Below are 26934 nucleotides of genomic sequence, written 5' to 3' on the forward strand. Positions count from 1 at the left end.
GGTGTTGACCTAATTTAGCACCTTGGGTACTTACTGCTGACATGATCTCCAAGATCAAGATATCTGCTGTCTGCATTCTGGCAAAGAATTTGTAATGCTGGGTTGACTTATCAGACACAGATAAAATAAACTGGAAGGTTTATGAAAATTCACCAAAGGAACAGGGTTCACACAACACTAGGTCATAAACAGAGCAGTTAAACAAGATACATGGGCTCAGGCAAACGTCAAAGTAGATAAACACATGAGGGTTGAAACCAAACAACCAAAACAGGTAAAAGGTATCATCCCTTTTTTCTGGCACTCAAAGGCAGCCTGTGATAGGACGTCCTTCAGAACATTTCACTGGGAATGTGCATAGATGTAGTTTTCTGTCTCTGTGATGACATACAGAAGAATTACAAAATGACTTTGACAGTTTCTTACCATTCCACTCCTTCAGACACTGCAAAGACAGGGCATCTATGGGTTCACAGCTGAAAACACCTCGGTCACAACATGGTTACACAGTTCAGTGATCCACATGATGTCATCCTGCGCTGGTCAGTCCCCAGAGGATGCAACCCAAAGACGGAGCAAGAAGGAAAAATCCATGATCAACATCCCGAGGCCATTTGCAGTATGTCTGTACAATAAGCACATGGGAGGACTAGACCTCATGGATCAGTGCATCTCAAAGTATCTCCATAGGCGCTAAAACCAATGGTGGTACATCCGAGTCTTGTTTCATTTTTTGGATGTGGTTGTCACGAATGCCTGGAAAAAAAGGATCTTCTTTGCTAATTAGGGCTGGTTCACTGTTGAGACATGCAAAAGAGGAAGACCTAGTGGGACCCCACCTGCTTTGAAGCACAGAGCAGTTTCCAAGGCACCCCCTGAAATCAGATTTGGGCCTGGAAACCACTGGACTCAGCTCACTGAAGCAAAAAAAAAAATCATGCAGATGCCATGATGCTGCATGCACATGAAAGGAAAAATAAAAGCATGTCTTGTGCCTTTGAGCCCTGGCTGCTCTGCTAACTTCCATCATACATAGACTTGATGTACAAACCAAGAACGTGTTTACATGCTTGTTTATAGGCCTGGACTGGACCTGCATATTGTGAAGCTGATAGCAACATGCAAGTGGCAAAGAAGAAAAGAAAAGCCTGATAACAGATTTATTTATTTATTTTAGCTCCACAGGTGAAAATCAGCCAGATGCTTTATTATTCATCCATTAACCAACCAGGGTATTAACAGCATAGAATACACCAAAGAAAGCACAATAAACATACAGTAAGTTACTTTCACATCACAAAATAAACATGTTTCTCCATTTTTGTTGATATATATTGTTCGACATAATCTGAAATGTGAAAAGAGGATAGTATTGAATTTAATGATGAATGGACCAATAGGAGAGCTCACACATCAGTTTAGCTCATTTTCTGTTCACGAAGCAAAGCGAGCTTCTACACTCCACTAGCCAGAAGTCCCATATCACTGCAAATTCTAACAGTCCAGTTGCTAAAACAACCCTGGATGAAAGTTGATTTAAGTTCAGCGTAATTCGTCCACATAGCTAGTAGTACATAGATAGTAGTACATTTATAGGATATAATAGTAATTTGAATTGTTCAAGATTGTTATACATATTGAATAACTGTTTATAAGCATATTATTGAAAGGTTGAAATGAAACATACACCTTATGGTTTTACATTCATGAAAGGATGAAACCCTGGATGAAAGTTGATTTAAGTTCAGCGTAATTCGTCCACATAGCTAGTAGTACATAGATAGTAGTACATTTATAGGATATAATAGTAATTTGAATTGTTCAAGATTGTTATACATATTGAATAACTGTTTATAAGCATATTATTGAAAGGTTGAAATGAAACATACACCTTATGGTTTTACATTCAGTCACTGGATACATGGTATTTAAAAGCCTTATGATTAATACTAGAATAATGAGCATAAGAGTCAAGCTTTTGATTAAGCCGTATTACTGAGAGGCCACTGCAGCTACACAAATGTCATTTCTGTGGAACGCGTGGAATACGTGGAGCTCCTCTTATCTGTCAGCTGGATGTGAAGTGTTCTGCACCGGCTGAAGCAAATTGGAAACCACTCTTTCAAAGTCTTTATGACTAATGTCCTGAACCTCTGCCCCATAAAGGCATAGATGATGGGGTTGAGGCAGCAGTGACTGAAGGCGATGGTTTCAGTCCACTGCATGGCCAGGCCCAGGTCATGCAGCCATTCGCAGCTTTCCATGTATTCTAGGTGATGAAGAAAGTACATGAATATGACCACATTGTAGGGTGTCCAGAAGAGAAAGAAAACTATGATCAAGGCCAGTATGAGCTTGATGGCTCTGTGCTTCTTCTTAGACTTCATAGCAGCCAAAGTGGGGATGATCTGAGAGTAGCAAATCCCCATGACGGTGAGGGGGAGGATCAGGCCAAGGATGTTCAGCTCCATGTAGCTGACCAACCTCCATGTTTTGTTAGGATATTTCGGCATGCACGATCCATTTGACTCATTCCCCCCTTGAGTGAATATGATGGTTGGGAGAGAAGCGCCCAGGCTGAGGCCCCAGACAAACGAGACCAAGGCTATGCCCACGCTCACTGACTGGCGCTTAAATAAAAGGGAGGTATGGACATGGACAGTGACAAGGTAACGATCCACCGTCATGAGGAGCATGAAGAAGATGCTGCCGTAGAAGCCTAGCATGTAAAATGCAGTCACAGCTTGGCACATGGAACTCCCAAAGATCCACATGTCGGTGGCAGCATAGTGGGCCCAGAACGGCAGAGATATGAGAAACAGCAGGTCAGACAGCGCCAAGTTCAAGAGGCACATGTCCATCATGTTTGATTTCTGGTAGTATTTCACAAGGACACACAACACCAGGCCATTTCCAATTAAGCCCACGATGAAGACCGTGCTGTAGAGTGTTGGGAGGAAGACTTGACTGAAGTCCCTTACGTAGTTATTGCTGCAGGGTGTGAAATCGCCCACATTAAAATAGCCAAAACCGACTGCTGTTTAGAAAACAAACAGAAAAAATCTCATCATCACACAAGTATATATATTTACATTTTTTGTTAAGTTTTCTTTTCACAAAATATAACCACCCAAGAAAGATTTGGATGAACAATGAATATTTATCAATGTTTTTTGGAAGGAAATAAATAGTTCTGTGCATCTGTGTTCTGAATTGAAAGTATAGGAAGTTCTTCAGGGAACACATCGAAAGTATAGGAAGTTCTTCAGGGAACACATTGAAAGTATAGGAAGTTCTTCAGGCTACACATTGTTTTATGTGTTACCTGAAGAACCTATTTTTATGTGAGAATATTGGATTGTATTTGCCTGTGATTATTCCAGATTTACATCATTGTCTATCAACATTCTTTCATCGTGCTCTTTCAATGATACTTAGGCCTATTTATGGGACCATCTATCTCAGGATAAATCCAAAGCCTTATTACACTGAAATGGATATACTGCAAAAACTACCTAGCTTATGTAGTACAAGGCAACAAAAGACTGGTAAAGCTATGTAATGCTAAAAAAACAACTGGTGGAACATCTCACAGTTAATTAGATTAATTAGCAGCAGGTCAATAATGGGATTGGGTATAAAACGAGCATCCCAGAGTCTTTCAGAAGTAAAGGAAGGAGGAGTTCACTACTCTGTGAAAGAATGCAACAATTTATTTCATCATCTACAGTATATCATATCATTAAAAGACTCAAAGAATCTGGAAAAATCTCTATGCGAGGGACAAGGCCGAAAACCAATATTGTCTGACTGTGATCATCAGGACCTCAGGCGGCACTGCATTAAAAACAGACACAATTCTGTAGTGGAAATCATTGCATGGGCTCAGGAACTTTTCTGATAACCACTGTCTGTCCACACAGCTTGTTAGTGCATCTACAAATGCAAGTTAAAATGCAATGAAGAAACCACACATAAACAGAATCCAGAAACACCGCCGCCTTCTCTGGGCCTGAGCTCGTTTAAGACGGACTGAGGCAAAATGTAAAAGTGCCCTTTGGTCTAACAAATCAAAATTTGATTTTGGAAATCATGATCTACTTAGGAGTAGCATACGTTGCCATCCAGATTATCTTTTTTCAGGAAAGGTCTTGCTTGTTTCAGCAAAATGATGCCAAACCACATTCTGCAAGTATTAGAACAGCATGATACAATATTGAAAGAGTCCTGGTGCTAAACCTCTCACCCACAAAAAAATTACATTTGTTGTATCCTGAAATGAAAAACATAACACAGGTGACCTCGAAATGTTGAGCAGCTGAAATCTTATATCATGCAAGAACAGAAAAACATCTTGGTTCCCAAACGCTTAGAGTGGTGCTAACATAAGAGGTGATACAACACAGTGGTAAACATAAACTTTTTATTGCTGATATCAAATGCAAAACAGGCAAATATGTTTTCAAAGAAAAAATCGTCATTGTACTATTTTAATAAAATATGGGGTTTAAATGATTTTCACATAATTACATTCTGTTTTTATCAGCATTTTGCACAGCATCACAACTTTTTTGGAAATAGGGCTGTAAGATCTACTAATAAATGACTGGTGTAAATTTTGCAAATTGATACGAGAAACATTCGAGTCAGCTGGGAAGGATAATGATTCTGTGGGTTCTGCAAATAGCAATGGGGGCAACCCTGTGTTTCCGCAGCTTCTGGCAATTTATTATATCAAAAGAAACTGAAACTGCATAACTGGCTGGTGAACTACTGGTATAGCTGTGGCCGCATGAACAACCAGGCCTCATATCATTGTGCTACCATAGTGTCCCCTGGCTGCTGACATCTGCAGACATAGGATGTTTTCCTATTTGCTACTAGTAAACAACAATACCACTTCATTTGTCAATATATTTGCCAAGTGTGAATTAATGCCTTCATGGGTCCCTGGGGGTTGTAAATATTTGGCCACTGACAATATATACCAAAAACTAATGATGCAGCTGAGCATCTTTTATATGAGCGACTTTTAAAAGGCAGGAGACAAGTTGATTTGCAGAAAGCAAAAGAATAACGCAAGCCACTCAATATATGGATCATTGTCTGGTGGCATGGAGTGAACTGAAAATTGAATGGCATAAATATGTCACCCCATAAAGTGCAATGAGGGTTAACAAAAAGACTAAGTCAAGTATTCATGTATTAACTTCAAAGAATCCAACTTATCTGCTCCCCTCAGTTCCTCCTCTGGCATACGAGGCTGCTAATGACTTCAAGGTCGATTAACTCGCAGAATGAAACCAGCACTAATTCTTCTTTCACCCTGACTCTAACTCAGATGCAGAGGACATGACAGACTGTAATTCATAGCCGTAGAATACGGCTGCATCTTTTTCTATTACTGGCAATGTGGTAACGCTCAGAGCACCTAATCTAACTTTAATAAACAGATTGTTGCCAGTATTCTATCCCCATGCCAACCACACATATACGCTGATTCACTGGTGAAAATGACTCGATACTCCCAGCTCTCAGGTCCAGATTATGGAGTGATCGTATCTCAGGTGCTAGGGACAATCAGCAGAAGAGGCAGGGGGCATGTCATTTTCATGGAAAAGAGGGACGTTTGATGACAGTATGTAGGAAAAAATGCTCTGATGAAAGTCAATCTCAAAAAACATTTTAGACCCCAACGGAGAGCCCTAAAACACACACCAGACAACCTGTTGTCTGGAACCCGATGACTGCATACGGCTGCCCACAGAATGCACCCCACATTGTTGAAGATGCTCCTAATTTGACAGTGCTTTCTAAGACATTTTCTTCAATTAGTGGTAATGAATATAATGGGCCAGTGTCCGGTGCAATGACTCAGTCTGTGGGAGTGAATAGGGAAATTAATGTTCTTTATAAGTATTGTGCTTTAAAGCAAACCGGCCATTGTTTATATAAAGTATGCACCTGGCCTGTGGGCCTTGTGTTTGACATGTGAGGTCTAGAGAAAAGGAGGAACGAATTGGGGTGATACAAGGTAGGATCATTGAAACAACATTTCCATATAATTTCTATATAACACGCCAATAAATCCTGTTCACAGGTGCGTGGTAGAAGTCGGAGATTTACACAAGATTTACAGCAGGTAAATTAAGTTGTCATCCCACCTGGGCCAATTTTGCCATTGGTAATAGATTTCCATTAACACACACATTTCATTGTTGTAGATGTCTGGATTCTCCTGTTGTTTTCCTGCCGCCATATCCATATTTTGCCTGTACTGTGTTACAGTATGTTGATGACCTGCTACTGACAGCGAAGGATGAGGCCATGTGCAAGGCTGGCTCTGTGCATCTGCTTCAGTATTTAGCTGCATGTGGTTTCAAAGCTGCTCTTCACAAGCTGCAGTACTGTAAAACCTCAGGATCCTATCTCGGTTTCACTTTGTCAAATGGAAGCTGTAGACTCTCAAAAGAGAATTTACGCCTCCATCCACAAAGAAAGCATGATGTCTTTTCAGTGTTTGATCAATTACTGCTGTGCATGGGTTCCTCATTGCTCTTATTATGACAAGATTTTGACATGATTGAATGGACCACAGAAATGGAAAAGGCCTTCTTAGCACTGAAACAGACCTGTGACCCTGTCCAGCTCTGGGTCTGCCAGACTACACACAGTCGTTTCATATGTACATGCATGAACATTTCGGGGTCACTGCAGGTGTGCTGTCTCAGCAGCATGGTGGCCACATGAGACCTGTTGCTTGACTAAGCCCTGTGATGGTGCATTTTTATGTGGTTATGATGTATGTCAGCTTCCTAATTTGGTAATTGAAGCACACTGATTTCCTCATCAGTCGGCACAGGCAGCAGAACTAGTGGCCCTCTTCAGGGCATGTACTCTAAAGATCATGACATCAGCATCCTGACTGACAGCGGATGTGTCTTAGGGTGTGGCTCACAATTACGGGAGCAACTGGTCCCAGTGCGGGTTTCTTAGAGCTGATGGGAAACCAGTCTCTCACTCCACACTGATTCCCGATGAAAAGCTTGCATTGTCAAAGACTGGCTTATTGTCAAAGTTATGGGCCACAAGTCCCCTAGTTCGGCAGAGGGAGCAGATGGTGTTTTTCTAGAATGGCCCACAATGTCCATACATTAGTCAACAAAATTGGTCTTTCTCAGTTTTCTCTCATCCATTGTCTACTGATCCTAGCCTTATTCACATTACTATCATATGAAATGCCTCACAGGTAGATAAGGACTATTGTATTAAGCATTCTGATGGCATTGTGACCTGTTCTGAGGTTTGCATAGCACTGCCAAAATCTTGTTTGCCTTTCCTCGTGCAACACTTTCATAGTATTTCACGTCGCACGAAGAGGGGTGACTGATAATCCTAACATAAGATACTGTATTCCAGGTTTCCAACACCGTAAGTGTGAGGTTAACCTGCTCCGATGATCAGTGGCGACATGGACAAAATTATGTCAGATTACACAGCCGCCCTGATCTACACGTTAACCAACATACAAGCTAATGTTGCTGTTTCGTTCCCACACCCGTTTAAACCAGGCAACAAGGTACTAGTCAAAGGTTTGCTTTCCAGGAAAGTTGGTGAAGCACTGCAGAAACAAGAACAGTTGTTTTCACTAATGAACATCTGCAATGGATACATGCTAGTAGAATAAAAGGAGGCATCCAAATAGATTGACTTCTCTACTTCTCTCACTGTCAGTTTCTCGGTAGCTGATATGCGGCCCCTCCCTGTAACTAAGAGGGGTGAATCGTTCTAAATGGACCCCATCTGATGAAGACTGCAGTCCAGGTATACTGTCATCTCTATCCATGATGGATATGGGATTACGTGCTAGTAACCTCTCTCCTAGCAACCTACGCTGCCTGTCCCGCAGTGCAAAGTTGCAAACAGGCTGCACATTTCTGCATGAGCAAACATTTTAAATGACTTTGCTTTGTTGCTTATGTTTGAGTGGCGTTACACCTTGTGTTCCATCTTTAATCCAACGCTCTGTTGAAAGATCTTCTACCTTTGCCATCTGTCCCTCTGTTGTCCGAACAAGTTTCTAATCGCTCTCATGAATGCACTGGCAATGGGTCTGCTGATTGTTCTTTTGTTTCAATTTTGACTGCGTTCATTTTTGTATTTTGTGCTCTCTGCTCTTGTGCTCATTGTTCTACTTTATTTTTGTGCTGCATCTTTTCACTAGTCACAAGTTAGTTGCCTTAAATGCCTGAGCATGCTCAAATCCACCTGGGAGTGTGAATACCCTGCACCAAAACGAAATTTGGGTAGGCTTGGACTTTTCCTGTACTGATTGGGCCTTGTTGCAGGTTTTACGCCCAGCCCTGGTGGTGGACACTCCTTTTAAAAAGTGTTGTTCCAATGGAACAAAAGAAGGGAATGAAAGGACACCAAGCTCATTAAATTAATCATCATATGTCTGCATGGCAGAAGAGAACGTCTTGATCTCCTAGGACATTTCTTGGTAGCAACGTCTTGCTCAGCTGTGGTTTCCTGCAACCCCCCCACATCTCAGCTCATCTGCATTTTCTTCTTAGAAATCGTGATTATCTCTGCGCTGGCCAACTTTCAGCCACATCTGCTTCTGTAAGTAAATGAGGGTCTCTGATCATTGATGCACCCGTGTGTGTGTGTCACTGTTCTAGCACACTCGTGGAGCTCCGACGGAGAACAACCAGATAGAGAGATGTCAAGGTGGGATCAGACAAAGTGACAAAGCAAAAAAAAAAACACCAAACCTTCTATAAAGCGTGCATCTACTCCAGATAAGTGTGGGACATAACTGACATAATTCCAGAACAGTTAAGGCATTATCCCCTTTTTGTTCCTAGTAAAATATTGCTTGTTTCAGGTTCGTTGTCATTCCTCAAACTCCGACAAACAGTGCTTTTAATTTCCTCTCCTGAGGATCCAAAGCACTGCATGGTTACCTGCCTCAATACGCTCGATCCAGCTCATCAACTCTTTTTAAAGCTGTTACATGAAATGGGTACACCCTGCCTGACACTGCCTTTTACGATAAAGCTTTACTTTAAAGCCAAGCATGGTGAACATGGCTAAATTTGAGACATTGCACCCCACTGTAAAGAAGTAAGAGTTAATAAGAGGTAAGTTTCTTTACACTGAACTAGATAATCAGAACTGAAAAACATCCATTTATACTTACTCGCCGTTGTGTTGAACGTATGATTCCCGGTCATGGTCATTCATAAGTCTGAGCACTAACAGTCAAATCAGGGAGGCAGAGCTCTGTGCAGCTTTACAACATGTGGAGAGACTGAGCTGTAATTTCCTGAGGCGGTCCCTCCCGGATGACCGAACTTCTCACTCAGATCTCTAAGGGAGAGTCCAGACACCCTGCGGAGGAAACTCATTTCGGCTGCTTGTATTCGCTATCTCATTCTTTCGGTCATTATACATAGCCCTCATTTTCAAATCCTTTTCTTGTATGTGAAGAATAGGCACCCCCGTTCAGCTGACATGCTATCTTGATTTTCAAAGCCATTGACTATTGTTTGTGAGATAATACTGTAAAAATACGTCTACAGAATAGAATCCTGTCTTTCTAAGGTAAATGAAATGAACTATAACTTCACTGAAGTAACAAAATATAAAGACTGTTCTTAATAAGCTTAACGTTTCCTTACAGACTCAATGAGGAACATCTGTTTTGAACCTGTAACAGAGAGAATAATTTGAAACACTCCCAGCTTCTTACATACTAAAGCTTAGTATTCACTAACTACAGGGGTTTCATTGCAAACTGGCAGAGCTGTTCTTAACTGAAAGACGTGTGTAATAAAAGTTTGAGCCCACCCGCAGGCCCTGGCCATTTAATGGGTTCATTTGTAATGTTGCTTCACTACACAGAGCAGAAATGGTGAATAGTCTCTGTTGTTTGCATTCATGCATGTAATTGGATAAACCGCAACACAGGACTGCTGCAGGAGTCGCGCTGATTCATGCATGTCGCTGAAATATGGTCATTATTACATCCATTAACTGGCTTTGTTTGGTACAGTCTGCAGAAATACTTGAAATACTGAGGAAGTGTGAAGTTTATGTTCTGGTGATTTGAGTCTTTTTTCCTTTGGGGGTGTGTTGGCAGGGTAGGAGGCGATTTGGTTTGAAGGAGGTTAGCTGGGTCCTTCAGTGTTGTTTGGAAAAATACCATAGGAGTGTGTTTCATACAAGACTCTAGAGAGCTGTAGGAGAAAATGCTGTGGCCGCTTCATCAAAAAAGCAGCTTAGCGTGACCAGCAAAGCACAACAGCTGTTTGAAATGTTTGGTTTTACAGGGGTTTCAGGTTATACGAGATGAAAAAGGCGTGGTAGTGTATTTGGTACGTGATTCAGAAATGAATCACAAACGAAGCTGTTTGTTGTTTATGTTGATGCCATGTTTTTGTTCTTTTCTCTTGCCAAACAGTTGATTCCCCCACACATCTTATTACCTCACCTATGGAGTTAGTGATGAAGATGAGGAGCAGAAATGCAGTCATTAATTGATGAAGATGAGTGGGAATACAATCATTAAGTAATGAAGATGAGGAGCAGCAGTAAAGTGAGTTAGTGATAAAGACAGTGATTTATTGACGAAGATAAAGAGCAGGAATGCTGTGAGTCAGTGATGAAGATGAACAGTGGTGAAGGAATTCATTGTTTTGAATTGTGCTATATCTGTGTTACATAGTCTGTACTGTGTGGGCCTGTACTGTGACTGTATTTAGAACATTTTTCTGTCTATACTTGTATATCCCTGTATGGTCGTGTTTGTCACACCGGTTACTGATACTATATTGTGAGTAATTGTTAAGGTGTATACCACTCAATTAGGGTCAAAGTGGGAAGGTCCATATCAGAGCATCCTTGTAAGCCATGCCAATGTGGTAGCACCACCTGATGGTGATGCCTAGCACAGGGATAAATGGGTGACACTGGTTGGGAGATGCTCTGAGGAAGACCTATGATATGTAGAAATCATGGGGTGACCCTCAGAGTGAAGATTCCCTAGTTGCCCTTTGTGACTAGCGCTCCCCTACTCCATCCAGAGGCCAGGACCCAGGTTAGGTAGGGAAAGTTGTGTCTATGTGCTGTGTCTATGTGTTTTGTTGTAGAACATGCCAGAGCAGAACGGGGACAGTGACGAAGGAACAGGACATCAGACGCGTTCGTAAATGGTGATCGATGAACTGACATCTATATAGATTCCCTGATGCTGCCCTGGAGCTGTTTGGAAACATCTGCATTGTCTCCTTATATTCAGGAAGTGAAGACGGCTACCACTATGACAAGCTGCATAATAAAAGACTTTTGTAACAAAGAAAGGGACGTAAGAAGAATGTAAGGTGTAGTTGTCATTAATATTCTGATGACAGCTTTTGCAGGCATCATGGAGGATGTTTGTGACCACAACATGGTTTGTGCACAAGCCATCTTGTGGGAACAAAATAATACCTAAGGAGGTGATGCCTTACATCACCCCTATTATGTGGTTTCAATTTCTAATGTTTCTGTACAAGTGTAACTGGGAGCGAGGAGGTGGACGCATGTGCGGAGACAAGCGAGATTTATTATGGGCAAATCCAGAATCAGGGACAGTCCAGGGTCAACACGGATAGATCGGGGGGGCAGACATGACATAAACCACAATAAAACAGAAGAAACAGAACATCCAACACAGCATTTTGACCAGCAAACACAAGAGGCAAACACAGGGCTCAAATACACAGGGAAAACAAGGGACAGGTGGAGACAATCAGGGGCGGAGTCATGAAACGAGGGGGCTAAACCAAAACATGAACACATGGACAGGACTGGGAGGGGCCAATCGTGACAACAAGCTTTATGTACAGACCATTCCACTCCTGAAACCATGAGAACAATTGCGCAAATGATAATAGATGGTGAAGATAACTGGCCATTGCCTATGGTTAGATGTCTTGGCTCAAATAGAGCTGCCTGTTACAATCCAAACGCTGATAGCTCCCGGACTGTTGGCTGGCATTATACTATTAAAGTTGAAAGTACAGATTACAACTATATGCCATCCATCCATCCATCCATCCATCCATCATCTTCTGCTTCTCCGGGGTTCGGGTCGCGGGGGCAGCATCCTGAGCAATGAAGCCCAGACCTCCCTTTCCCCAGCCACTTCCACTAGCTCCCTGGGAGGGATTCCGAGGCGCTCCCAGGCCAGCTGGGCGATATAGTCACGCCAGCGTGTCCTGGGTCTTCCCCGGGGTCTCCTCCCCAGTGGACTTGCCTGCGACACCTCCCAAGGGAGGCGTCCAGGAGGCATCCTAACAAGATGCCCGAACCACCTCAACTGGCTCCTCTCGACGTGAAGTAGCGGCTCTACTCCGAGTCCCTCCCGGATGACCGAACTTCTCACCCATTTCTCTAAGGGAGAGTCCAGCCACCCTGCGGAGGAAACTCATTTCGGCCGCTTGTATTCGCGATCTCGTTCTTTCGGTCATTACCCAAAGCTCATGACCATAGGTGAGGGTGGGAACGTAGATCGACCAGTAAATCGAGAGCCTTGCCTTATGGCTCAGCTCTTTCTTTACCACAACAGACCGGTAAAGAGCCCGCATTACTGCTGACCCAGCACCAATCCGCCTGTCAATCTCCCGCTCCCTTGTACCATCACTCGTGAACAAGACCCCGAGATACTTAAACTCCTCCACTTGAGGCAAGAGCTCATCCCCGACCCAGAGGGGGCTCTCCACCCTTTCCCGCGTGAGAACCATGGCCTCGGATTTGGAGGTACTGATCCTCATCCCGGCCGCTTCACACTCGGCTGCAAACCGATCCAGTGAAAGCTGAAGTTCGCAGCCTGATGTCCCCAATAGGACCACATCATCTGCAAACAGAAGCGATGTGACCCTGAGGTCACCAAACCGGACACCCTCCATCCCCTGACTGCGCCTAGAAATTCTATCCATAAAAATTATGAATAGAATCGGTGACAAAGGGCAGCCCTGACGGAGTCCAACTCTCACTGGGAAAAAGTCTGACTTACTGCCGGCCATGCGAACCAAACTCCTGCTTTGTTTGTACAGGGCCTGAATGGCTCGTAGCAAAGAGCCATGTACCCCGTACTCCCGAAGCACCTCCCACAGAATACCCCGGGGAACACAGTCAAATGCCTTCTCCAAATCCACAAAGCACATGTGGACTGGTTGGGCAAACTCCCATGAACCCTCCAGAATCCTGGAGAGGGTAAAGAGTTGGTCACGTGTTCCACGACCAGGGCGGAACCCGCACTGCTCCTCCTGAATCCGAGGTTCGACTATAAGCCGGACTCTCTTCTCCAGTACCCCTGCATAGACCTTACCAGGGAGGCTGAGGAGTGTGATTCCCCTGTAGTTGGAACACACCCTCCAGTCCCCCTTTTTAAAAAGAGGCACCACCACCCCAGTCTGCCAATCCAGTGGCACCACCCCCGATGTCCACGCAATGTTGAAAAGGCGTGTCAGCCAAGACAGCCCCACAACATCCAGAGCCTTGAGGAACTCGGGACGGATCTCATCCACCCCTGCAGCCCTGCCGCCAAGGAGCTTTTTAACTACCTTAGCGACTTCGGCCTCAGTAATGGACAAGCCTATTCCCGTGTCCCCAGACTCTGTCTCCTCACTGGAGAACGTGTTGGTGGGATTGAGAAGGTCCTCAAAGTATTCCTTCCACCGCCCAATGACGTCTTCAGTCGAAGTCAGCAGCACACCATCTCCACTATATACAGTGCTAGTGGCACACTGCTTTCCCCTTCTGAGTCGCCTGACGGTTTGCCAGAATCTTTTCGGAGCCGACTTAAAGTCACTTTCCAAGGCCTCACCGAACTCTTCCCACACCTGGGTTTTTGCCTTGGCCACCACTGAAGCCACAGATCGCTTGGCCTGTCGATACCTGCCAGCTGCCTCTGGTGTCCTACAGGCCAACCATGTCCGGTAGGACTCCTTCTTCAGTTTGACGGCATCTCTCACCTGGGGTGTCCACCAACGGGTTCGAGGATTACCGTCCCCGACAGGCACCAACTACCTTGCGACCACAGCTACAGTCAGCCGCTTCAACAATGGAGGAGCGGAACATGGCCCATTCTGAGTCAATGTCCCCCACCTCCCCCGATATCTGGTCAAAGTTCTGACGGAGGTGTGAGTTGAAGATCAATCTGACAGGTTCTTCTGCCAGACGTTCCCAGCAAACCCTCACTATAAGTTAGGGTTTGCCTAGTCTGACTGGCATCTTCCCCCACCACCTGATCCAACTCACCACCAGGTGGTGATCAGTTGACAGCTCAGCTCCTCTCTTTACCCGAGTTTCCAGTACACATGGCCGCAAGTCTGCTGACACGACTACAAAGTCAATCATTGAACTGCGGCCTAGGGTGTCCTGGTGCCATGTGCACTTATGGACATCCTTGTGTTCAACCATGATGTTCGTTATGGACAAACTGTGGTTTGCACAGAAGTCCAAAAACTGAACACCACTTGGGTTCAGATCAGAGAGGCCATTCCTCCCAATCACACCCCTCCAGGTCTTACTGTCGTTGCCCACGTGAGCGTCCCCCAGTAGGACAATCGAGTCTCCAGGAGGAGCACTTTCAAGCACCCCTTCCAAGGACTCTATGAAGGCTGGGTATTCTGAACTGCTGTTCGGTGCATAAGCACAGACAACAGTCAGGACCCGTTCCCCAACCCGAAGGCGTAGGGAAGCTACCCTCTTGTCCACCGGGGAAAACCCCAACATACAATTACAACTATATGGTTTATCCAAATTTAACTATAGCACATGATTATCAGGATAAAACTAGCTGGAACTATGGACTAGCAGATGCTATTCCTGTGAGGGCATCCCCAGGCTGGGTATGTATTAATAAGCCCTGTTATCCAGAGGACATTTTTCTGGGGAACTGTACATGTTCTATTTCAATCTCTGCCTTCTCTATGAATGGCACAATTTGGTGTAAACATGTTACCACCACAAATACCAACCCATGTGGTGTTTGGATGCGTGAACCTCTTCCTTTGGAGTATTATTGGGTTTCTTTAAATAAGGCTTATGCTTCACTTCCATCTGATTCATGGTGCGGTTCCTGTTAGATGGCTGTAGTCATGCCCCCTATTACAGTTCATGGATATTACCGATCCATGGGCCACATTACAATCTCATGGACCTTTACATCGAATGAAAAAGAGAGCTTGGTGTCACCCTAGGTGGTATACAGACATGGAATGGTCATGTTATAAAGGACCCCTGGTCTAGTATAGCACAGACAGTAGGGTGGGGTATATTTCCATTTGGAGGTATTGTAGATACCTTACGGAAGATAAATTATTTGGCTTATTCCACACAGAACCTAGCCAATGAGACTAGTGAAGCTCTCCGATCAGTAAATGATGAACTCCATGCTTTCCGGGAAGTAGTGCTGGAAAATGGGAAGGTAATAGATCTGCTAACTTTAGAAAAAGGAGGGGTATCTCACATTCTCAATACTTATTGCTGTATCTATGTCCCAAATAACTACAGATACTGCTTCATTTCATACTACAGTTGCCTCAAATTACTTTGGTGCTTAATGACTAAACTTCATCGTAGGCGTTCCTTATAAACAACGAACCACGCCATTTTCCCAATTTGTCTGTATACGGACTGAAGGGAAGAGACCCGTCTTTAGGACGTGAAGAAAGAGGGAAATACTGGCCATATTTCTCTGGAAGCGAAAACAATAGATCAAGCTTGTGAGAACATATCTTTCATAGTATGTTCTAAGGGGGAATTTATTGTTTTGAATTGTGCTATATCTGTGTTACATATTCTGTATGGTGTGTGCCTGTACTGTGACTGTATTTAGAACATTCCTGGTGGTCGTGTTTGTCACACCTGTTACTTGTTCTGTATGAGCTGGGTCTAATCTTGGCATCAGTCCAGCTATATAACTGCGTTAGCCCAACGTCTTATGGGCTGGCTAGGTGTCTGGTACCTGTGCGCAACAATAAACTCTACTGTATGGACAACAGGCTGGTCCCCTGGATTTCTGAAGGGTTTGAAATTCTTCAGTGGGGATACAGTCGTTAAGTGATGAAGATGAGGAACAAGGCAAGTGATTTAGTGATGAAGATGAGGAGCAGGAATGCAATGATTTACTGTTACTGACGATTTACTGTTACTGACGAGAAGCAGAAGTGCAGTGAGTTAGTGATCATGATGAGGAGCGGGTATGCAGTGAGTTAGTGTAGAAGATGAGGAACAGGTCTGCAGTGCGTTAGTGATGAAGATGAAGAGCAGGAGTGCAGTTAGTGATGAACATGTGGAAGAAGACTGCAGTGAGTTGATGAGTGTAAGATCTAGTTAGTTACGGTGTTAGAATATTTCAAGCAAAATGTACATGCATATATTTTTTATAATTGGGGTTTGGGTAGTTTGAGGGCTGATGAGGTATTTGTAAGTGTAAGAGTGCTTTGTAGATTGTGAGGCGTGGACGTGTGTGCCAGCCTGTCTGATTCAGACAGTAATTACCAGGAAATTTGAAGCTATGGCTGATATCATCTCTCAAAGAGGCATCAACTCATGTTATGCATCTGAGGAATTCTTGGAACTGAACTTGATTTTAACACACAAAGTCTGTTGCACAGTTTAAAAAAGAATAAGTCTTAGAACAGATTACTGACCAATTAGATTCAATTACTAACCAATTACATACACTGCATTTCCACTGACCTAACAACCGAAGCAGTATTAGGCCAAAATGAACAAGACTTACACCATCCAATCAAGTTTTGGTGACTTGTTTTCTGGCACATGGAGCTCCTCATTTACTTTTTCATTCTTTCAATTTAGGGAAATAATTCATTATTCATCACTTGTCACAGGAAATTAAGAAAATTACCACAAGATGCTGCGCATTACAGTGATTTGATCGCAAGTGCATTATTAGGCATGGCACAAAGTGCCATAAAACCCATTTGCCTGCAGGGTTTTATAAATATATAATAAAAAAAATTCGAAACCTGACCAAATGCATGTAAAACAATCCATTTACAAAAGTTGTTAATGTTTTCCTTTGAAGCACAGAGCAGTATCCATGGCACCCCGTGAAATCAGATTTAGGCCTGGGAAAAAAAATGCATGCAGATGCCATGATGCTGCATGCACATGAAAAAAACAAGCATGTCTGCATGCAGCGTCTTGTGCCTTTGAGCCCCGGCTGCTTTGTTACCTTCCATCATCATACGTAGACTTGATGTACAAATCAAGAACACTGAAGAGAAGAACATGTTTTTTTTTATTTTGTCTTAAATGTTTCTGAAGACTTCATTTTGTTTTGCACATCATTGTTTGTTTTTGGAAAACACACATGGTAGAGGACTACAGTTCATGTTTTCTTTCCTAGCCAGACCAGTACGTGTTCAAATGTGATGGCATAACATTTGTTCTACAGCATTAAATTCTCATTTTACTTGTTTTTAAAAAATGATTGGTCATTGGGCTATTGCAATGTCACTTGTAATTCAAATTTATGCTGACCACCTGAGTAAACACATGAATCACTCTCATGAATACATTTAAAATAAAAATAAAGCAGTTCAGTAGGTTTTTCAGCACAAAAATAGAATAAAGCCATTTGGGAGAAAAAAATCCTGGTTCATGTCACAATTCATGCATGAAAGGTCTAGAACTCTCAAATCTAGGGGGCCAGTGCTATGATGTAGATACCAACATGATTGGCTGCACCGGTGGAGACCAAGCACACATCATTGCTGAGCAAATGGTATAGTTGTCCATTGCACAGCGTACTCTCTGAATTTGGCTGTACAGGATTCTGTTCACTAGTTTGAGATGCCATTGAACAGAGAACCCAAGAAAGAAGTGGATTCATGACAGCTACTGGAAAATGAGAGGACGCCTTCACTCAAACTCAGCGGGAGTTGATGACAGTGAATGGAGAACCCTGTTCAGCTACTTCCAAAAAACTTAGTAAGCTTAACACAACAAGGTGGGCAGAGTGTGTGAAGGCAGTAAGAGCTCTACTCCACCACTGCTCCCTGGGTATTTGCCCATCAGACAACACTGATTCTGGAAGTAAGGCAAGTGGTCTGGAACTACATTAGTTCCAGGAACTCTTAATGGTTAGTTAGTTAATGCTTAATGCTTAGTTATTTCAAAATACTGCAAGTAGTTCAGGAGGAACTCTTAATGCTTCAGCAGACCAAGAGATTTTTTTTTCTTCCAACTTTGTGGGAACAGTTTGGGGACGGCCCCTTCCTGTTCCAACATGACTGCGCACCAGTGCACAACGCAAGGTCCATAAAGACATGGATGAGTGAGTTTGGTGTGGAAGAACTTGACTGGCCTGCACAGAGTCCTGACCTCAACCTGATAGAACACCTTTGGGATGAATTAGAGCGGAGCCAGTGCTTCTCGTCCAGTATGTCCAGTATGGACTCCATGACTAGTTTCATGTAATGAAATGATAGCAAAGCCAGTTGGAGTATGGCTTTAAATGGTCTGAGTGAAGTCTTCAACAATTTTTTTACTTTTAAAAGTTACTGTGGCTTGATCCACACAAAGCTTTTCAAAATACAGCATGTGAAAAATGCATATTTTTACAATGTCAGCAAAAGAACCTCTTAATTTTACTTCAGTTTTAAAATATGGTTCTTATTGAAAGTGCAGGGACATCCAGAATATGTCAATGTTAATCTACAGGTTTATTTAAAGCATCCAGAATGGTTTTATTTGAAAATTATATATATATATTTAAATGCCAACAGTGTGTAACAACACACAATTGACACAGCTGTATTCACAGAAAATGTACTACGCTGTCAGCCTCCCCTTTAAAGTTATATCTTCAGTACCTTTAATTAGGGACTATACTTGTACTACACTGTCAGAAATAAAGGTTCTGTGTCGGTACATTTTTGTTCATCAAGGTACAAACAATGTAAAAGTGGTTTAAGGTCCAATTGTGCAAAAGTTTTATATTAATATAAATTTCAATGGTTTATCATATAATTATGTTTCATACTTTTTTTCTGAGAGTGTATATTCTGAGAGTATTATGTTTTTAAGATGCACTGACTCCACACAGCCTGTCCTAAACCTATGCTTTTAAATTTATTTTTAAAATAATTTTTAAAAAATATGCACCTTTCATTTTAAGAAATTGAGTTACTGAGGTATACAATCAGACTTTAAGGCTTTAAATAAGACCAAGACCAAGACCAAGTGTTTGTACCTTGGGGGACAAAAATGTCCCTGTACAGTACCTTTTCCTGACAGTGCCTGTTTAGTGTTCATAACATACCTCTTATGTGTCTTCCCATTTTCTTGGCTTTCTTGGACTTCTTCTTTGTTTGCTTTTTTTTTCCTTGCAGGTGAGGAATCTGAATCTTCAGAGTCCTCTGTATTCCACTTGTCTCTCAAATGTGCTGAAGACCTGGCCACTGGCATCTGTTCATCTGGCACTGATGATCTTGTAGTGTCACCCTTCAGAGCTGTAACAAGCAAAATAAAATAAATGTACATCTTAGTTGTATTTAACTAAACCCCAAGGTCCCTGTAATGTATGATTACAGTAGCCTTGAAGATTCTACTAGTTGTATGGCCCCATTTCCAAAAAAGTTGTGATGCTGTGCAAAATTTAAAGAAAAACAATTAAATGCTTTGCAGATCATTTAATCCCTATAATTAATTGAGAATATTACAAAGACAAGAAATAAAATGCTGAAACTTAGAAATGTTATTGTTTTTGTTTAAAAAAAAGATATGCCTGTTTTGAATGATGCCAGGAACACATTTCTTTGTTGGGACAGGGCAACAAAAGATTGACAAATTTGTGTAACATGAAAAAAAAATACTGAGCAGAACATCTCACAACTAGGCTAATTGGAACAGGTCCATAACATGGTTGGGTATAAAAAAGTGTATCCCAAAGAGGTTGAGTCTTTTAGAAGAAAAAAACTAGTGCAACAACTAAAAATATAAAAAACAGTGCAAAAATTTCTCAATGTAAAATGGCAAAGAACTCTGGGACTTCATCATCAATGGTATGTAATATCATTAAAACATTCAGAAATCTAGAGAAATCTCTGTAGGCAAGGGATAAGTTAAAAAAAAAAAACAATACTGGTCGACTGTGATCTTTGGGCCCTCAGATGGCACTGTATTAAAAACAGACATGATTCTATAGAGGAAATTACTGCATGGGCTCAGAAACACTTCCAAAAACCACCGTCTGTGAAAACAGTTCATCACTGCATCACAAATGCAAGTTAAAACTAAAGAGGAGAGGAACCATCAGGCTTGTTACCAGACCACAGGTCAGAAGCCAGCATCTAAGACATTACAACATAACAGCATGGCTCCATCGTAAAAGATTCTGGGTACTAAACTGGCCTGCCTTCAGTCAAGACCTGTCACCCACTAAAAAATGTTGGCCACATTATGAAATTATACACATGATTAAGGGGGGCCCGAACTCATGAGCAGCTGAAATTCTACATAAAGCAAAAATGGGCAAACATTTTACATTCAAATCTACAGTAACTGTGCTTCTCAGCTCCCATATGCTTACAGCATGTTGATAAAGTGATGAAACACAGTAGTAAACATGCCCATGTCCCAACTTTTTTGACTTGTGTTGCTGGCATAAAATTGAGAAAAGGGCATAATGCTGCTGTCGGGACAAAACGTATCTCCATTTTTATTGTTTTTCAGTTTTTGACATAATTTGAAAATACCTTGTCATATACATTGTGTGTAAATTTCATGGTGATTGGACCAAATGAAACAGTCCAAAATTCCTCTGGAAAAAATTCTGGTTCCTTTGACTTACATTAAAAGTACTGCACGTTTTTCCTTCTCCTGTAAAGTCACCATTTTGTAGATACAAGGTTTAAGCAATATCTTTAGGTTTCAGCAACATCTTTAAAAAAACTATATTTGATATGCTGTCTTTGTACTATTTTCAATTAAAAATAGGGTTTAAATTATTTGCACATCAATGCATTCTGTTTCTATTTACATTCTGCACAGAGGCTTATGTGGAAACAGGATTGTAGTTTTATGTTGAAATAACAATTAACTTCTTATCTGAATACCCAAAATCAGAAGATATAAAACTAACAGAATAATATCCACAAAAAACTATTCCTCTAAGCAGTGCTTCCAAGACTGTCCAGTAGGAGCAGAGGTAAGGAGTCCTACTGGACAATTCTTAAGTTTTGGCTTAAATTATCCAGCATACAGAGAAATCCTGCTTTGAGAACTAACCCGTCTTACCATCTCTGAGTATCTTTTCTTTTCTTCTTTAATTCTCTCTGTGCCAGGAGGCACACAAGGCTTGAACATCGCTCCTCCACTTGGTTCGGTCTGCAGCTGCACGACGTGCTGAATTCCACGTGCTCCAGCCTGCCCCGTTCCTCTCTGCCTCCACCATTCTCCGCCAAGTTGTTTTCGGGCGGCCTGTTTTCCTTCTGGTGTCCACTCGAGGGCAACAGCGCAGTCATCATTCCTGTCCCATCTCAGCACATGCCCAATCTAGTTCCATCTCCTTCTTCTAACCTCCTTGCTGATCTTCTCCACTCCTGCCATCTCTAGCACCTTTCTGTTGGATACATGCTGCTGCCATCTGATTCTGAGTATCCTTCTCAGACACTTGGTCTGGAAGATATCCAATTTCTCTTCATCTCCCTTGGTCAGTTTCCAGGCTTCACACCCGTAAAGTAGTATCGATAGCACCAGACTCTTAAAAAGGGATGCTTTTGTTTTTCTGCTGATGTTTCCAGCTTGCCAGATGTTTGATAGCCGCTTCATCTGTGCGCCTCCTCCATCCTTGGTGACATTTGCGCCTTGATAAGCGAAGCTTTCTACTTCTTCCACTTCTTGTCCGCCAGCCTTCAGCTTGTCATCACTCCTACTGTTGACTTAGCATTTCTGTCCGTTCAGTTTCAGTCCAACTTTGGCTGCGTTGTCCTCCAGTTTTGTCGTTTTTCTCTGAGTGTCTCCCAGAGGAAATTTCTGTCCTCATCAAGGCAGACTATTTACTCCTTCAAACTCTTGATTTCTTGCCCGGCCCTTCGTAGAGCTACTTTTAAGATTGGTGCATCTGTGCAAAAGAGAAATTGTAGTTTAGAAAAAAGCACTATTAGATATAAGATTATTTGAAAATGCAAGAATATAATTATCTGTCCGTCTATAGGTGGGCAGAGTACCTGAGACTACGTCTGACTCCAAACCAGCCATCAAGGAACAAGCAGAGATCACCAGGGCTCAAATCATGCATGCTAAACCTGTCCTCTGGCCTCAGGCTAGAGAAGCCATTGGAGGGCATGAGCATGTGTGTGGTCTGTGTCTCTGTTGTATATCCAAATATAATATATACATATCATAAATATATGTCCATATATCCAAAAATTCCAAAAAATATGAATTCAATTAGATATAAAGTTACTCACACTAACTGGTCAGAAAGTATTGTGGTTAACTTAGGTCTGTTATGGTGGCTATTCTGAACAATGCATATTTACAATGTATTTGGTCTACGTTTACATTTTACATTTACATTTACAGCATTTAGCAGACGCTCTTATCCAGAGCGACCTACAAGACGTGCTTTGTCTATCTAGAGATCTTTGCTAGTTTTGAATAGGTTAGAGAGAAAAATAGTCCTGAGCTCAGATACTGCTAGATACAAAAGTCACTGTAGATACCCAGATACAATACAGTAAACTACAATACACAGTGCCATACAATAAAGTGCAGCACAATATATTGCAAACAACACTTAATTCACTGCCCATTTAAGTGCTGTATAAAGAGATGTGTCTTCAGTCTGCGTTTGAAGACAGCAAGAGAGTCTGCTGTACAGACAGCCAGTGGGAGTTCATTCCACCACTTGGGTGCCAGTACAGAGAACATTCTCCACGCTTGTCTTCCACGCGCCTGGAAGGATGGTGGGTCAAGCTGAACTGTACTTGAAGCTCGAATGGCTCGTGGTACAGTTTGAGATTAACCATTGCCATCAAGAAGGCAGGGGCTGGTCCATTTTTGGCTTTAAAGGCCAGCATTAGGGTTTTAAATCTGATGCGAGCAGCTACAGGGAGCCAGTGAAGGGGGCTCAGCAGGGGGGTGACGTGGCTGAACTTGGGCAGATTGAAGACGAGCCGTGCTGCCGTTTACACTGTAATTTCTGATACTCAGTTCATAATTGTCCTTGTTTTGACATAATGAAAAGGGTTAAGTTTACTTTGCACATTCTACAAACACATTCAACTATACAGATATTTGTATACACCTTGTTCTTCTGTCTTTTTCTCTGCAGGAGTGAATAAAAGTGTTAAAAAGAGAACAGACATCAGTCCTCTCACAGTAATAAATGGGAATATAATGTAATGAAACTTCACATCGTGTTAACACATGAAGCGCCTTGCTAACCTAGCTAGGTACATAACCTAGAGAAGGCAAAAATCTCACATTTGTAGAAGCTAGAAAGCTACAACCTTAACATTGTAGATCTATGACTGGTTTTCATTGCTTTTACTACATTCATAAAATACTAGCTAGCGTTAGCTAGCTTGCTGGTCAGTGTATTTTATACATCTTAGAACATCTTAGCTAAGGACAGCTAGACTAGCGCTAGATGAGCGCTGCACATCGGTTAAGCTGGCTAGCTAGCTAAGCTAGCTGGCTAAGGCTGGCAAACATATAACGTTAGCTAATACCAGAAAGTTCACTAAGTATAGTGTTTTTATATAACCTCATTTCTGTGGTGCTTACCAATTGTCTCTTCTACGCGATATCTGTGAGGCACTGGCATATGTTTTCTTGTGCTTTTAAGTAATGCTACCGTCTTCTCCTCCATGCTCATTAACTTAACGTACTCTAGCTAGCTAGCATTATGTCTCTAACTAACTCTGCATGCTCTCGCCCTCAGTCCCTTCCCCTCAATTTCCTCCTCAGGCTATGGTCGAATTTTCAAATACTGTCACTGACTTCTTTAGCGTTTTAGTTTGTGTGCAACCTGCTATCTGGTTAAGGTCAAGTCAAGCTCTTCTCTGGACACTCAACATGAAGCTCCAGTGGATCTTATACTTCTTTACTGTTGTCTCAACTTGCAAATGTCACCATTCTGAAGGTACGCCATAGATCTTAACATCATGTAGGACTCGTATTATGTTTTCATTTCGACTCATGGTGTACCTGTGCCATTCGTAGTTGAAAGCTAGAAAACATTGAATAAAAAAAGTATGAAAAAGTAAAAAGAAGATATCCAGGTTAATTAAATGGCTACAGAAAAGGAGCTGTTGAGAAGAAAAGTAAAATGCAGAACTTGCCACCATAAAATGAAGCTGAAACCTAAAAGTGACACAACAGATGGGTTCGTGTGGTAGGTACCCCTTATTTTCTTTCCTAATGCTTCTAACAGGTTTTTAACCAGTTTTATAATACATAACTGCAACTACAAACATTGATAGCAGTTTTGGATATTGGCATGAATATGATTTGCAGAAATGGTTATCTGCAATGAGAAGCTTTAAAGCACCAAAAAGCCAACTCGAATTCAAATTTTCAAGAAATTCGAACAAGAAGCAGATGAATAAGAAGTTGACTTCAGCCTCGTAAATAAAATTGAACATTTAAAGACATTTTAAAGAATCTATTCTACTTTTGCAGAAAGGTTTCCTGCCAGTGATATAAGAAAAGTGGCTATAGCTGAACTAAAGCTTAAAGCAGAGCAAAGTGAGTCTGTGTTTTCATTTATATTATATTTTTAGTCTATACAAGTACATCATTGTATACTGAGACATATTTACAGCCATGATGGTTAAATGGAGGTAAAATGTTTGCTTAAAGGACAAAATGGCTCCTAATATTTGGGTTGCCGACCCCTGGGGTTGTAACGCCTGGGAGCAAGGAGGCAGACGCATGTGCGGAAATAAGCTTTAAGAGTTTATGAGAAATAAGAGTTTTATTTTGGACAAATCCAGGGTCGTGGTCATGACAGTCCAACAAGTGGGAAGGACTAGGGATATCAAGATAAAGAAGCATGTGGACTATCAAAAAGTAAACAAAAAGCACATGGATAATATGACTGGGAGGGGCCAATCGTGACAGTGCCACCACCCCCCCTGAAAAAACTGAACAAAACCAAAAACAGACACAAGGGACCAAAAATGGACATAACTAACCAAGGACAGAACACGGAACACGAGGAACAGAGAATGGAACAGGCACAGGAGCAGACACCAGACACGGAACAGGACCAGAAGGCACAGAAACAGAAATGGGAGCAGAGACCAAAGGCACAGAAGCAGGCACAGAAACGGGTACAGAAGCAGGAACAACGGGCACAGAAGCCAAAACAGGCACAGAAACTGAAACTGGCACAGAAACAGAAGACATAGCCTCAGACACAGGAACAGAAGACACACGAGCAGACTGAGGACGAACAATGGGCCGGGAGGGAGGACAAGGAGGCACAACAGAAAACAACGCCGAACAAGAGACGACTGGACGCACAACAGGACGAGGGACACAAGAACGCAAGACAGATCTTTCAAACGAGAGGGGAACAGGAACCAAGATGGACATAGGCCCTGAAACTGACACACAGACAGAAACTGACACGGGACAGAAACAGAAGGAGACACAGGAACAGGAACCACAACAGGAACAGAGGAAGGCAAAAACAAAGGAAAAGAAAAAACAGGGGACACAGAGGCAGAAACAGGAGAAACAGGAGGCCCATGGGGAGCAACAGACACAGGAGAAACAGGAGGCCCACAGGGAATAGCAGACATGAGAGGAACAGGAGACCCATAGGGAGCAACTGACACAGGCAAGGGCGGGACGGGCAGGAACAAAGGAAATGTGACGTCCATGGAGGCAGGTGAGCCTGCAACAACACCCACGGAGGCAGGCGAACCTGCAACAACGCCCACGGAGGCAGGCGAGCCTGCAACAACGCCCACGGAGGCAGGCAGGTCCGAAGGTGCGGTGACGGAAGGCGGGTCTGGAGGCGCGGGAGTGCCACGGGGTGCGGCCACGGGATCAGGCTTGCCATGGGGTGCAGCCATGGGATCAGGAATGCCACGGGGTGGGCACAGCTGCTCCAACACACAGAAATGGGACCCTCTCTGCCGTTCCCAAGGCTCACTTGAGCTACAGGAAGCTCGCGGTGGTGCTTGAGAACAAACCGAGTACCAAAGTAAGGGTTATCTGTATGTCCTTTCATCTCACCTCAACTTATGCTGAAGGTCACTCCTCCCTGCAGTGTTGAGTGGACCCAAGGCTCTTACCTGAGCTCTCGTCGTCCAAATCGAGGACGGGATAGTCCTTCATCTTCTTACGGGACCAACGAGATGCTCTCACTGGCTTGGCGGCGTTGGGATGTGGGTAACTCGGGCTGTGTAGAAACAGCTGGAGCTTCATCCCAATGAAACAGCCACATCCCAGTATGTCGCTTATTCGCTGTGTCCTCTGTTGGTTGGTCTTTCTGTAACGCCTGGGAGTGAGGAGGCGGATGCATGTGCGGAGATGAGAGAGTTTTCCATCCATCCATCCATCCATCCATTTTCTAAGCCGCTTCTCCGTCAGGGTCGCGGGGGGATGCTGGAGCCTATCCCAGCAGTCTTCGGGCGAAAGGCAGGATACACCCTGGACAGGTCGCCAGTCCATCGCAGGGCATGGTCATGACAGTCCAGGTTCATATATCCAACACGGAGAGATCACGGGACACACATGTCAAAATAAACACAGACTGAAGTACAAGACAGTGGCTGGAATAACAAAATACATATAAATACATACATTGTTAGTGTGTGACCTGGACTGGACCTGCATATTGTAAAGCTGATAGCAACATGCAAGTGGCAAAGAAAAGAAAGCCTG

General features: G+C 42.7%; 3 protein-coding genes across 4 annotated transcripts in view; all 3 read right to left on the reverse strand.

Annotated features, from left to right (window-relative positions):
- Positions 1–1148: 1148 nt before the first annotated feature.
- On the reverse strand, positions 1149–21736 carry LOC108425694 (C-C chemokine receptor type 4-like). Of its 2 annotated transcripts, XM_017694572.2 has the most exons (3): positions 21325–21736; positions 19349–19538; positions 1149–3037 (listed from the first exon to the last, which is right to left on the reverse strand). In XM_017694572.2, exons 2-3 carry the CDS (start codon positions 19365–19367, stop codon positions 2013–2015), a joined length of 1044 nt encoding a protein of 347 aa, XP_017550061.2. In that variant the 5' UTR covers positions 19368–19538; positions 21325–21736; the 3' UTR covers positions 1149–2012. The 2 variants fall into 2 exon arrangements, with proteins under 2 accessions (XP_017550061.2, XP_037390233.1); XM_037534336.1 differs by lacking the exons at positions 19349–19538; positions 21325–21736 and adding an exon at positions 9206–9336.
- The window catches only part of LOC108425725 (C-C chemokine receptor type 5-like), a 33383-nt gene continuing 7597 nt past the window's right edge, over positions 1149–26934 (reverse strand). The window contains exon 4 of the transcript XR_005129627.1: positions 1149–1689. The gene's annotated coding sequence lies outside the window, so the exon portion shown is untranslated. The remainder of the gene's footprint in view (positions 1690–26934) is intronic.
- On the reverse strand, positions 21583–26593 carry LOC108425695 (vegetative cell wall protein gp1-like). The gene is made up of 4 exons (XM_017694573.2): positions 26343–26593; positions 25761–26227; positions 24244–24265; positions 21583–21752 (listed from the first exon to the last, which is right to left on the reverse strand). The coding sequence occupies exons 1-4, from the start codon at positions 26473–26475 to the stop codon at positions 21583–21585; spliced, it is 792 nt and encodes a 263-aa protein (XP_017550062.2). The 5' UTR covers positions 26476–26593.

Source organism: Pygocentrus nattereri, chromosome 25 (assembly GCF_015220715.1).
Source record: "Pygocentrus nattereri isolate fPygNat1 chromosome 25, fPygNat1.pri, whole genome shotgun sequence".
NCBI classification, from domain to species: Eukaryota; Metazoa; Chordata; class Actinopteri; order Characiformes; family Serrasalmidae; genus Pygocentrus; species Pygocentrus nattereri.